Here is a 12,971-nt window from a genome sequence, read left to right on the forward strand (position 1 = left end):
GATATTTGTTCCACAAAACTACAGGAAGTGCTGCCAAATATTCAATGTTACTTCTGTAGACTCAGTAGAAACTTTTGATTTTATTAACACAAATTATACTCTGGCACCAGTTATGTCAGTATTCATTTTGATTAGCGTTTACTTCCTCTTCAGCAGTAGCACTGTTACTAGAATTAAAGATTGGCACCTCTAATTTTCTTACAGGTGTTTTTACCGACCAAGGAGTAACAGAAATATTTCTATTGTCATTTCTATTTACTCCAATGACATAATCAAAACAGACTATTTGCTTAGATTTTATAAACCAAATTCTCCCAAATTTCTTTTCTTATGATATGGCTTTATTACTATTTTATAACAGCTTCAGCCATTATCGTTCATAAGCTAACATGCTGTTCTGGGCAAAACAGTAAATTTTCATTTCAGTTACTTCCTGTAACTGTCAGGGATTTAACTACTGACAAAAGCACTACTAGTTTGCTCTTGCCCTAATGAACATCAAAAGCAGTAACCCATATGCTTTTGTAGTTGCTCTATAGCCAAGAAAAGGCTTTAGTGGAAAGAGCATGGGATTTCAAGTCATATGACCTAGATTAGTCCTCGCTCCATCACACACTTGCCATGTAAATCACTTACTAGCCATGTAAGCCAACTAGGTAAATCACGTAGTGTCTCTGAGTTTCACTGTCTTCATCTGTCAAACAGGAGAGATACCTACCTTTCTAACCGCACAGGGCTATTGTGAGGAATGGAAGAAGACAGACAAAGGTACTTTGGAGTTATTTATTGTTAGACAGTGATAATGTATGTGCTACAGCTATGGAAATCTGATAAAGTGGTTCCTATAAAAACCTTTAGCCTTATTCCTTGACTTTACCGTAGTAAAAATATATGCATATTTAACTGAATCTCAAAAATGTTGAGATGCAGCTTCAGAATCGAGCCAGTTTCATCAACTTCCACTTCCTGTTTTAATGCTTTAATGCCATACCATTTATGAATAACCTAAGATCATTTCTGAAACAAGATCTAATCAAAGTGACTGAGTCTTGACCTAAGGCCCTTTGTCTGATAAGTTGTTTGTTAAAAATATTTTTTCTAGGGCCGGCCCCGTGGCTCACTCAGGAGAGTGTGGCGCTGGTAGCGCCAAGGCCATGGGTTCGGATCCTATATAGGGATGGCTGGTGTGCTCACTGGCTGAGTGTGGTGCTGACCACACCATGCGGAGGATTGCGATCCCCTTACCGGTCAGAAAAACAAAAACAAAACAGAACAAAAATTTTTTTCTAGGTAATATCACCTCTCTTTTCTTTTCTCAAACTTAGATATGATTTCAGTCATTTTTTTCCTAGGCTACTGCCATTGCCATTATTAAATACATACACAGCTTAATGTATAGTTTAATTACACAGTCTGTGACCGCAGCTTTATTCTCCATCTAAAACCATACTATATGTTATGTTTCTTTCTAAAATGATACTGTTTTACAAGACATTCTGATTAGCATATATTTGAGAAAAATTATGGAACACTTACTAAAATAAACATATCCATAACCTAACAGTATTTTGTTGTCACTACTTGGAAAATCAGTAAACATCCACTCAGAAGTAAAGAGTAGCTGAAATGGTAATAACGCTTTGGTCAGATGATTTCTTAAATAAAACATTATATGTTTTGAGAGGATGAACAGCTCAAAGAGTGCTTGGAAGCAAAGTCAACCAGATGCCACCAACACAGCTTCCTTCTGTACACTCCCCCATGGGCTCTCACCTCCAAACACTTCCCAAAGCTTGACCCTCCGGTCCATGCCTCCTGTGGCCAGTAACCGGGAACCTGGGCTGAACTGCACAGCGTTGACTTCCCCATCGTGTGCATCCTGCAAGACAAGCACCCTGTTTCATACCTAATCATTATTGTCCCAAGAGCCTGACACAAACACTGCAAATGCCTAACTCAAGGGAAAAATCCTTAGACACAGGTGGATCCAATCCTAAACAAAACTAGACTCCTAGCCCAGGGTCTCCTAAGATTTTACTGTCATTTTATTCTTACAGTTCCACCAAATGCCTAACTCAAGGGAAAAATCCTTAGACACAGGTGGATCCAATCCTAAACTAAACTAGACTCCTAGCCCAGGGTCTCCTAAGATTTTACTGTCATTTTATTCTTACAGTTCCAGTTCCATCTACTTAAATACAATGCAACTTTCTCAAAAAGTATTCAAAATCTGTGTAGACTAACTGCCTAAAGTTTGTCTCTGCATTAATTTCATTTCTTAAGAGTAATGACATTTAGACGTATAATGATTTTTAATAGTTTAAAAGTAAGCTTAGGATTAACTGCCTCTTTTGGTCCAGATTAAATTAATACTACTTATTAGATTTACTACTTATTACTAACTTACTACTAATTACTATTAAATACTATGTACCTAAATAATGCCCAGTGCATGGCCTATCATGATAAAGCATTCATGATGAGTCCTAACAGAAGTAGATGCTGGTCCTACTAGTAGACATCAATCAGTGCTATAATGGGATTCTATGTAGTCTTTTCTGGAAACATTATGGCATCAGTGTGTATTAGCAATGTGGCCTCTGACAAGTTTCTTAACTTCTTGAAGCTTCAGTTTGATCATCTACAATAAAGATTTTTGCGACCCAGGACTGTACCTGATAATGGGTAGGCACTTCAATAGGAGGAAAATTTGTTAACTTGGGAGAATTTAAATTCTTCATAGGGAAATTTCTGAGACTGGCATGAATACTGAAACACATGACCTGAAAAGATGGCATCTGTGTTCAGGGTGAGAAGGGGAACCAAGTACAAAAGCATCCCATCTTAGAATGGGAAGAGGAAATAATAGACTTCACTATAACCTACTCCCTTAAAAGGATCATGGATACTGAAATATTTTTAGATGAAATACAATGTCTAGGATTTACTTCAAATTGCTCCAGCAAAAGTGTATGGGCTGGCCAGTAAGCTTAGGTGGTTACAAGCCCACTGTAATGATACCAAGGTCAAGGGTTCGGATGCCTGTACCCACCAGCTACCAAAAAAAAAGTGTGTGAGCTGGCAAATGTGCTAATAATAAAGCTACCTGCCTGCATGCAAGCAGCCTGACTGGATGCTGTATTTTGTACTGTTCTACTTCTGCTATGTTTGAAAATTTCCATAATAGAGAGGGGGAGAAAAAAAAGACTGTGGAAAACACGGATCATTAATATCATTAAATGGATCATTAATCACTCGCCCAGAAGGCTGTTCTGGGAAGACAAAATCTAGTCTTCACATTTGCCTGGGGATGAAGAAATAAGATGCTTGAAATATTACCAAGAGTGCTACTCTATTAACTGACTGGGAAATAAGCATCACTTTGGTATTTTGACTTCCCACTTTCCCTCTTGTGTCCCATTACTGAAAATCTGTATAACAGGTGACCAAACTTTTTACCTCCACGCAATTCCCTTCTTTTTCTTTTTTATAGCTTCTTTCTCCTAGGAGGTCTCAGATTGAAAACTTGAGATCATGCACCATCACACCCATGCCCGCCACTCGTCAATCTCCTGTGTAATTGCTTCTGTTGGATACTCGTCAGCTGTGAACCATTCACTCTCAGAAACACGCACTGACAGAATCCCAAATTATCAGCTGCTCCATTATCCCATACACATGACTTAAATGTGATAGGAGGGGGAAAAACGGGCTGCTGGGAGATGAGGGCAAGGAAGGGACTGTGACATGCAGTGCAATCAGACCTTTTACCAATCATCATCGACCTCTGGGAGGTGGAGCCACAGTGGGAATGGGGAGGGGCCTTGCCATTCCCCAGTCCACTCCTCCTACAAAGCAGAACTCTCTACAACAGCCAGTTCATGATGCGGAAATACCTAACTATTAAAGTTCCTCCTTAGGCCTGGAACCGAAAGCTCCCCCTATATAATAAATTCCATCCCATTTTTACAGCAAGTCTTTACCTCCTCTGAAAGCTGGCTCCTTTAAGTCACCCTCCCACCCAGTTCCAGGGCCAATCCCAGAGTCAGCCCAACTCTCTGGGTTCTATCCCTCTCCCTCCCCAGTGCTCTGCTCAATTATTTCAGCTGGGATGCAGATTATCCATCAGCGTAAGAGGACCCAGCTCTGAACTCCAGGTGACAGCACTGGTGTTACAGTGGCTTCTGCCCAGGACTGTGTTCCTGCTTCCAATTATGGGTTTCTAATGGTTGGAAGTCATACAAATAGAGATATATAATTCATAAAACCAAAAGCTGCCCTACTGGACTTCCAAAACAGACCACTGGCTGGAATCTCACTCTAAATTGGAGCCAACTGGTGACAACAATTGCATGAATTACTGTCCAATTTCTCACCATCCCTAATTCGTTTTTCCCTTGCCCCATCCCTCATGCTACCAATCCCGTCTTTCAGCCAGTTCTGTGTTACAGAGGATGACTGTAATAAATTCTGTTCTGTGAAGCTGAGCAAAATATATCAATTTCTCATAGCCGACAGAGCCGACAGGTGTAACACCTTGATGTAAGTGAAACAATGGAGACCTGAGCTGCAGCCGCAGAGAGGGTCCTTTCATTATCAGGCTGTTACCACACCAAGCTTGGGGCAGAGGGATGGAGCATACTTACAAAGACATACAGTGCAGTAGTTGGTACCCTCACTTCTTTACCAGAACCAGGATGAGTATCTGCATTATCCTGTGGGACTGGGAGGGAAGAGACAGAGCGTCTCCTAAGAAATAACATAAAGGCACATATTAGACAGCATCGCACAGGTTTATTGTTCATCAAAATGTCAGAAATGACTCAGATGACCTGCTTAAGCAACAGCTTTTTCCCTCCTAGACCCTTCCAACCATGGAACGATTTACAAAATCAGAAGTATCCTCACTCAAATGACAATGGGAAAGAGTCAGCACATACCTTACTCTCCTGCTCACTAGCTCATGGACTCTAAAACTCAAGACGAAAAGCAATTCTGAACAACAATCACTTACCCAGTCAAAAAACTGCTAGGAAACTTTCTCAAAACTTAAGTAACGACTAGCTCAGAGGTATTTTTGCAAAACTATTTTAAGATGACTTGTATGCCTAGCTACAATCAGCCTCAGCATACACTTGCGGTTAAGGCGGAGTAAAACACATGCCAAAAGAAAGAGCAACGAGAGCATGATTACAAAGAGTTCAACCTGACTGCTCTGCTCAGAGGGCTACCTGCATTCCTAGGAACATGCAAAGCATCCTGGTTAGCACGTGTACATCTGATGATTGAGGGTAGTCAAGCGGTGATCAGCATAATTATCAACAACCCACACTCACATGCTGGGCTAAGAGAGGATAATATTTTCACCTGGCAGCATCAGAAGATGAATGATGTCCCAAAAGGGGAGACTCGGACAGACTAAAGGGAAAGGCCAGAGATCAGCACGCAGTGAGGTTAAGAGAAAGTAAGTTGAGGAAAAAAGGGAGAAGCTAAATGAAAAGCTGAAATTAAGGCATCTGTATACTCTGCACCACTGAAATTCTGGTGTACATTTAAAAAATAAATTATGTACATATACTTAGGTATATTTACACACATTTTAAAAAGGAAAGGTGAAGGTCTTCTAACCTACCCAAAGATATTAGTGATAGAATCCAGAAGGCCTCCAGCAGGCTGCGAGAGTCGCTTACTAAAGAGGAGGGGAGGATAGGTTTAAACCTTAGAAACATTTTGCCCAAATAACCAATCAATAAAAACAGCCCAAAAAACAGGTAATCTGGGAGTATGCGTCCCATTTAGCTCCCAAAACCCAGCTGAGAGAAACCCAACACAGTATTGAACCACCAGAAAACAGTGGGAAGGTAGAAGGGAAAACCCAGCCTAGAAGTTTTCAAAGAAACAAGGTTCCCTAATTTCCCTGGAAATAAAGCCTTAGACAAGGAGATTATCTAACTGACCTAACAATTTCTGCCTGTTAATAACCAATTCCCATTCTTTCAGTCTTGCTTCAGGCAGTGGTGGGGGTAATCTCCAAGCCCTATGGAATTGATCTAAATAATCATTCTGCTTAATAAGGTTTAACTATCCATCTTTTAGTAAGCCACTACATTTTTTGTTTTTAGAAATGTGAGGGGCCACCGGTGCTCCCATTACATAGAGGTGAGCCAAGAAAGACAGGACATCTCCATGGCTGTGTAAGAGGGGCTGGGGGCTCAGGGGTCTGGGTGCATCTGACTGACTACTTTTGTCGCGTCCACAAATGTGTTCTGTCAAATCGCTGCCTGAGCCCCCCCTTTCCTGGCCCAGAGCCATCTACTTACGTGGCTACTCGGCTGATGGCTCGCACAGGAGAAGTCTCCTCAGTGTGATCAGAGGTTTCATCCACAATGACTTCAATGTCATCATCCCTGGAAAGAAGGCCAAGAGTCTCTGATTCTGCTAAACAGGAGCTTGGTGATGAACATGTGCTGCAAATGCCAATGTCATTTTCCAGTCACACACAACCTTGGGACTTGTCTATGACAGTGATGGTTAAGGGTTCTCTGGAGAAGAAGGAAGAGCTGCAACACTCTGGGAAACACTGAAAGAAACATTTAACCTGTTCAAATCAAATCCAGAACTCCAACTGAGAATAACTTTAAAGGTGAGCTTTTGATCTTTTTAGGTGTAAACACAGCTTCCACTTGGAAAGCAATGAGATAATGGTCTAAGTCTGTAACCACATAACCAGTACCAAGGCAGAGCTTCCCATGAGAAACCAGCTGCACAGCTTAAGGGCTGCAGTTGAGCAGTTGCCACGAGACAGGGGCTGAGGGGCTCACAGGAAAGTGAGGGGTAGCTATGAAGTACAGGAAAATGACAGTGTAGGGAGAAGAATCCAGGTGAAGAAGGGATTGCTAAAAGGGCCAGGAAATCAACGAATGCATTAACAACCTAGTTTCAAATGTTACTTTAAATACTATCAAGTCATAGGAACATGCTCCTTTTGTTATTTATCCCTCCGGATGCAAAGCACCTCTGGAATTGCCGATCCTCCACATTTTTATGGGTCATGTCTTTCTTACTTGGGAAGGAAATAATTACTTGGTATTATTATTTTGGTAATTATTTTGGTCTTAATGACCTCCTACTGAGTTGCAATCCTCATGGAGAAATAAAATAATAAAATGTAATAACCCAAGACTTCATCACCTACTGTTAGGATTTGCAAGAACTTGAAAGCAAGATTTTTCCCTTTTCATGGTTAATTATCTGATTATGTAAATATATACTTAAGAACTTGTTACCAAGCAAGTTAAACCAAGTTAAAAGTAAATTTATTTTCCTTGGCGATTTATTCTAGGATTACGTGTAATTGTACCACATTCTTGGCCACGATTTAGAAGAGAATAAAGGCAGGCCTAAATAAAGAGAATAAGGCCTATGCTTTACTTTCTTCTTGGTTGGCTTTCAAACAGATCTAGGTTTATGAGTCACTTGCACTCAAACAAGGACAACCGGAGAATCACAAAGATGGCAAGAGGAGCAAATATGAGCTAAGGCTATGACAATGCTCTATTTAAGACAGAATTTTATGATCATAAAGTACTTGGCACTGTGCACAGGCTCAGGACCACAAGAAAATATTAGGATTTGCCAACTGGTTATCAAAACCCTTCAAAGACGAAATGTCCTTTGACCCAAAAATTTCACTCTTAGGGAGGCACAGAGATTAAGAACACCCCTAGCCAAACTCCCCTAGGTTTGCATCCTAGCTCAGTCCCTTCCTGTGTGACCCTGGGCAGGATGCTCGACCTATCTAAATCATGTCATACCCAGTCACCTGGTTATCTTGGCAAATAGGAGGCAGACAAATGACATCTTTGTTAGCTATTATTTTTAAGGAACCAAATCTCATTTCCAGGTCAACCATTTATTTACTTTGTGGCTTTGATAAAATACACCTGAGAGATTTTATCAAAGCCTCAGATTTTCCACATCTGAGCATGTAGATGGTACACACACACCCTACATGTAAAGCAAAGGCTTGGTACGAGAACCTTTGTTTTCTTATTAAGACATTTGTTGGTGGATGACTCCTAACTGAATTTAAACCACTGCCCATCACTTATAAGGAAGCACCCAACCCTTTAAAAAATAGTGGACTGTAATTCTAAAACAATTTCAAAACATATTTCAAAAGAAAAACATCCTAGGGCAAAGGGAATTTTATTAATAAAATACCCACCACTCTCAAAACAAAGCTTCAAATCTCAGGGAAGACCCCACCCACCCCAATTTGTAAGCAGATTAAAAAGAGCTCCAGAATTATTGATTCAATTCCTTTTGTTCTAAGACACCTTAGTTTTCTTTCTTTCTTTTTTTTTTTCCTTTTTCCGTGTCCGGCAACGGATCGCAACCCTCAGTGTCGCCCCCGTACTGGACCGGGACCGGCAACGGGATCGCAACCCTCAGTGTTGCTCCCGCACCTCGCTCAGCCAGTGAGCGGGAACCGGTCTGTATGTGGGATCTGAACCCTCGGTGGGAGCGCCACCACGCTTCCAAGCGGCGCACTGTAGCAGTGCGCCACCGGGCTGGCCCGACACCTTAGTTTTCACTTATGCTTCAAAGATCAGCCAAACTTCCAACTAAAGTCACAAACCAAATGAAAGCAAGAGAAAGAGAACTCCCAGCTCAGCATACATAACGACAGGCCCAATTAGAGGCAGAAAATTGCTCATTCGAATTGTCAAGTGCTAATGTGTGCAGGGTGCAGGAAGTCAGAATTCACACTCACAGCCCATGAAAAGAGTAAACAGGAACTTTTGGGAAAGTAATTTGGCAGTATGTTCCAAAAGCTTTGACCCACCAAATTTACTTTCAAGAATCTACCCCAACTAAGTAATCAAACGTATGGTCAAAGACCATATTCAGTGCATTATTTGTAAGTAAGAAATCAGAAGCTACCAAAACATAACTAAAATGGTACCTCGGGATAGTGACAGAATTATGTATTTTTATTTTCTACCTACAACTTTTCAGTTTTCTTTCTAAAATCTGTAAAATGGTTTTATAGAAACAAAAACGTTATAAAACGACTTAAAAAGAGCCAAATTGTTAAGAGCATAGTTTTGATCAATTTATCTCTACTTACTGTTCAACCGGCAGAGGTTCCTTTGCTGCTTCTGCAAGCTCCTTCTGTAGCCGGGCTTGCCGCCTCCTATTAAAAAAAAAGCCCATTATTATGTCTGCTTCAGAAAAGCACAGGGTTTGGACTCTCAAAAACTAGTAGTTCTAATAACACATTGGAATATTCAGTGCCTTTAAAATAACAACTACCCTGGGCAAAGACAGCCAAAGTCTCAAACCCAAACCCATAACATCAGTAAGGCTCCCCACTACAAAGGGTTTCAGAGTAAAGCCTGGAGGAGAGATCTTGTTACCAGAAAAATCAGAAGCTGGCCAGCTAGGTCAGTTAGTTAGAGCGTGGTGTTACAACACCAAGGTCAAGGAGTCTGGATCCCCATACTGATCAGCCGCCCCAAAAAAAAAAAAAAAGCAGTGAACTAGCAGGGGAGAAGGCCTTCTGCCTGTCAGGACTGAGGGCCTCTTGGGACAGAAAGGTGCTTCTTTACTGAGGGTAAATCATGGTCATAAGTTAGTTTTCTGTAGCGGCAAATATTCTTTTTTTTTTTTTTTTGTCCTTTTTGAGACCGGCCGCACCGCATTCAGCCAGTGAGCGCTGTGAGCGCACCGGTCATCCCTATATAGGATCCGAACCCGCGGCAGGAGCGCTGCTGCGGTCCCAGCGCCACACTCTCCCGAGTGCGCCACGGGCTCGGCCCTGCAGCAAATATTCTTATACTAACATACCAACAGCATGAATAATAACAGGGAAGGTTCACTTTGGACTTACTTGTACCTAGCATTGTTCAAACAGTATTTTATAGATTTTTAACTCATTTAATTCGTATAACAACTCTGAGGTAAGTACTATTATTTCCATTTTACAGATGAGGAAAATGAGGTATAGTGAGATTCCTGAGCTGTTAAAGTATACATAATTTCAATTTACTGAAGCTAGACACAGAAGTCTTGGCTGTGGCAAAATTATAACATGGTCAACAGTCTCATTCATTCTCTCCTCCTGTCAGAATCTTTTTTTGTTTCTCCTTCCCAAGTCCTAAATTCAGGAACTCCCTAGTTTTTAACCTAAACCTCATTCCCTCTTCCTTGGCAATTTTACCTCTAGCTATGGTTAAATCCTCTATGTGGAGGACCCCAGTTTGGACCTCTAGCATTGCTACTGAGCTCCAATTAAGAATTCTGAAATTGCTTAAGCTTCTACCATAGTGACTTCTCAAAACAGGGAACGTCCTCTAGGTGGCATATCAGAATCTTGAGAAGGGATGTGGGGGTAGCTTGAAAAAGTGCATTTTACTTTTGATTTTCTACTTGGAGTACCAAAAATACAATTTACCAAAATTTTCATAGCTGGAAGAAACAACCTATGAACTATCTTTGCAGGAAAACCAGGAGCTCACTGTGGAGAACAGGAGTAATACTATTCTACAGGAAAGGCACTTGCTGGCAGACTATCTGAAACCTGCTCCTTTCTGTAACTTCAGATCCCATATCTGCAAGTGGGGATAAAAAACTGACCTAGGTCACCTGCAGTCTGGCCTTCATCAGTATGGCTGAAAGGAAAGGCTCTTCTTTGACAGTTCAAGTATTCCCTCAGTGCATCTTCGGCAGCAGCCACTACGCCTGACTGTGGGGACATCCCTCAGCCTGGGGAGGGAGGCAGGACACGAAGAGCTGTTTCACAAGAGTATGCTACGTCACCACCCAGCTAAACAAAAGCTGCCAGAAGTAGGAAGAGGAGAGATATCTAGGCTGGGGGACTGGCAGGAAGCAGGTAAAGAGGGAAGGCTTCTAGGAAAAGGAACTATCTGAGCGAAGTCAGAAAAGACTCCCCGGGCCCCACATCTGCAATCACAGGATGATACCTCCAAGTGCATGTTCCTAGGTGTCCTCAAAAGGAGGAATAAGATATAAGGGCAGGTATAGGATGTGTCTCCCATGCCACTTTCATTAGAAAACCTGTGTGATCCTCCCTGTCCACAGCGATGCTCAGGGCCTCTTCTTCGGCACCCCCCTCCCCAGCCTCTCAATGCAGTGAACATGCAACCTAGTGCTGCCTGCTAACCCTGGGCTCCTCACCACCTTTGTGATGCCAAACAACTCCTCAGCATAAGCCAAACTATTTGACTTAAAGTAAATATGAAACAGGAAGAGTACAGAAAAGACAGCTCATTTTTTCTGCATAGAAATGTCAATAAGTTAGTAAACACATTAAAGTATAAAATGAAAAAACAAAACCCTAACCTCACCACCCTAAAACAAACACCATTAACAATATAATTCCTTCTTTTTAAAAAAAAAAAAAATACAAAAATGGGATCATGTTGTACAAAAATATTTTATATCCTATTTTCAGTTGTTTTTAAAAAAAAATACAAAAATGGGATCATGTTGTACAAAAATATTTTATATCCTATTTTCAGTTGTATTAATTTTAGGCATTTTCTTATATCACTAAGTATTCTTAAAAATTCCACTGTATGAATATATCACAATTTAATTATTTCCCAAGAGATGTACTGCTAATTGTGCTATAACAAAATATTTGCAACCAAGTCCTCACACTTCCTTAGGATGAAGGCCATTAAGTGGGAACACTTCTCAGGCTCCTGCTCACCACCAGTGTCCTGCAGGAGGTGGCATGAACGTGCTTTCTATCGGAAATGGGAGAAGTCCCTTGGCACCTGCCTCCTGTCGGCCCTTTCTGCTGTTTACTGACCACATCCATCTCCGCGTTTATGAACTACTTATGCTTTTGCCCACTTGTCTGAGTGCTCACCTTTTCAATATTGACTCTATATCAAGGATATTTATTTTAAAAGAACATTTCCTAGTTTACTGTTTTAGTGTTCTTTGATGGTAAGAAACATAATATTTTTATACAGTCCACTCTTTATTTTCATTACTTTCACACTTAAAAAGTCCTCCAATATTCCTATTTTCATAAAATACACCATAGACAGTCACTTACTTCTATCTTGAGGGCTTCCATTTTATACAGCTTTTTAACTCTACTGGAATATATGATTTGGTAGGGCCAGTGCTCATCATTACTCTTTAAGACTCTCTCCTACTGTCATTTATTCATTCTTTCAGATTAACCAGAATAATCTCTTCAAATCCTGAACTACTGATATGGGATTTAAAAAAATGTTCTAATCTCTGCTGAACTTTTGTTAATAGTTTTTCAGTTGATTTTCTTAGGTTTTCTAGGTGGATATTCACGTCCCTTCTTTCCATCAGTGCACCCTAGGTTTGGAGTCACATCTGAGTTTGGCCAGAATGTCTGAAGAGATTTTCCCTAAGAATTGGACGCGGTGGGCCCTTCCTTCTGCTCTTGCTGGTTTTAATGGGAGTGTATGTACAATGGTGGACCTTGACCATGGATGTATTAGACTCTCTAGGGAAGCTTTTAAACACATACATTTCATGCCACAAAGATTCAAATTCCTAATGTAAAGGCACGAGGCTTCCCTGTTAAGAACATTATTGGCTGCTGGTCAGAGATAGGTGTTTGTACTAAAAAGGTTTTTTTGTTCCCCATTTAAGGGTTTTTATCAGGACTGACCAGAATGATCCTTTTGGGATCTACTAAATGGGCATATAATTTCTTGTCTAATGTGATATATTTAATTATATCCCAATAATCTATCTTTTAATTCCAAGGATAAATCCTAGTAGGACTGCAGTGAGTTTTTAAAAAATGTACCAATGTATGTGACTTAGGAATTTCACATCCATATTCACATGAGATTGGACTATAGTCTTCTCGAGTACCAGCAAGATCAGAATTTTTATATGAGCCTGAACAGCTTCATAAAATTTAATCTTTTTCTAATTCAATCTTT

The 12,971-nt window shown here is 40.7% G+C and overlaps 1 protein-coding gene across 2 annotated transcripts in view; it reads right to left on the minus strand.

Annotated features, from left to right (window-relative positions):
- ATG16L1 (autophagy related 16-like 1 (S. cerevisiae)) overlaps positions 1–12,971 on the minus strand; it is a 40,574-nt gene that overhangs the window by 14,109 nt on the left and 13,494 nt on the right. Inside the window, exons 6-11 of one of the 2 annotated variants that reach the window (XM_008581962.1) lie at positions 9,134–9,199; positions 6,321–6,407; positions 5,633–5,689; positions 5,368–5,418; positions 4,647–4,749; positions 1,774–1,879 (exon numbers count right to left, since the gene is read on the minus strand). In XM_008581962.1, coding sequence (XP_008580184.1) covers positions 1,774–1,879; positions 4,647–4,749; positions 5,368–5,418; positions 5,633–5,689; positions 6,321–6,407; positions 9,134–9,199 — 470 coding nt within the window. The remainder of the gene's footprint in view (positions 1–1,773; positions 1,880–4,646; positions 4,750–5,367; positions 5,419–5,632; positions 5,690–6,320; positions 6,408–9,133; positions 9,200–12,971) is intronic. The other variant, XM_008581963.1, reaches the window with a different exon arrangement.

This window comes from Galeopterus variegatus, unplaced genomic scaffold, assembly GCF_000696425.1.
Source record: "Galeopterus variegatus unplaced genomic scaffold, G_variegatus-3.0.2 Scaffold2495, whole genome shotgun sequence".
Taxonomy (NCBI): Eukaryota; Metazoa; Chordata; class Mammalia; order Dermoptera; family Cynocephalidae; genus Galeopterus; species Galeopterus variegatus.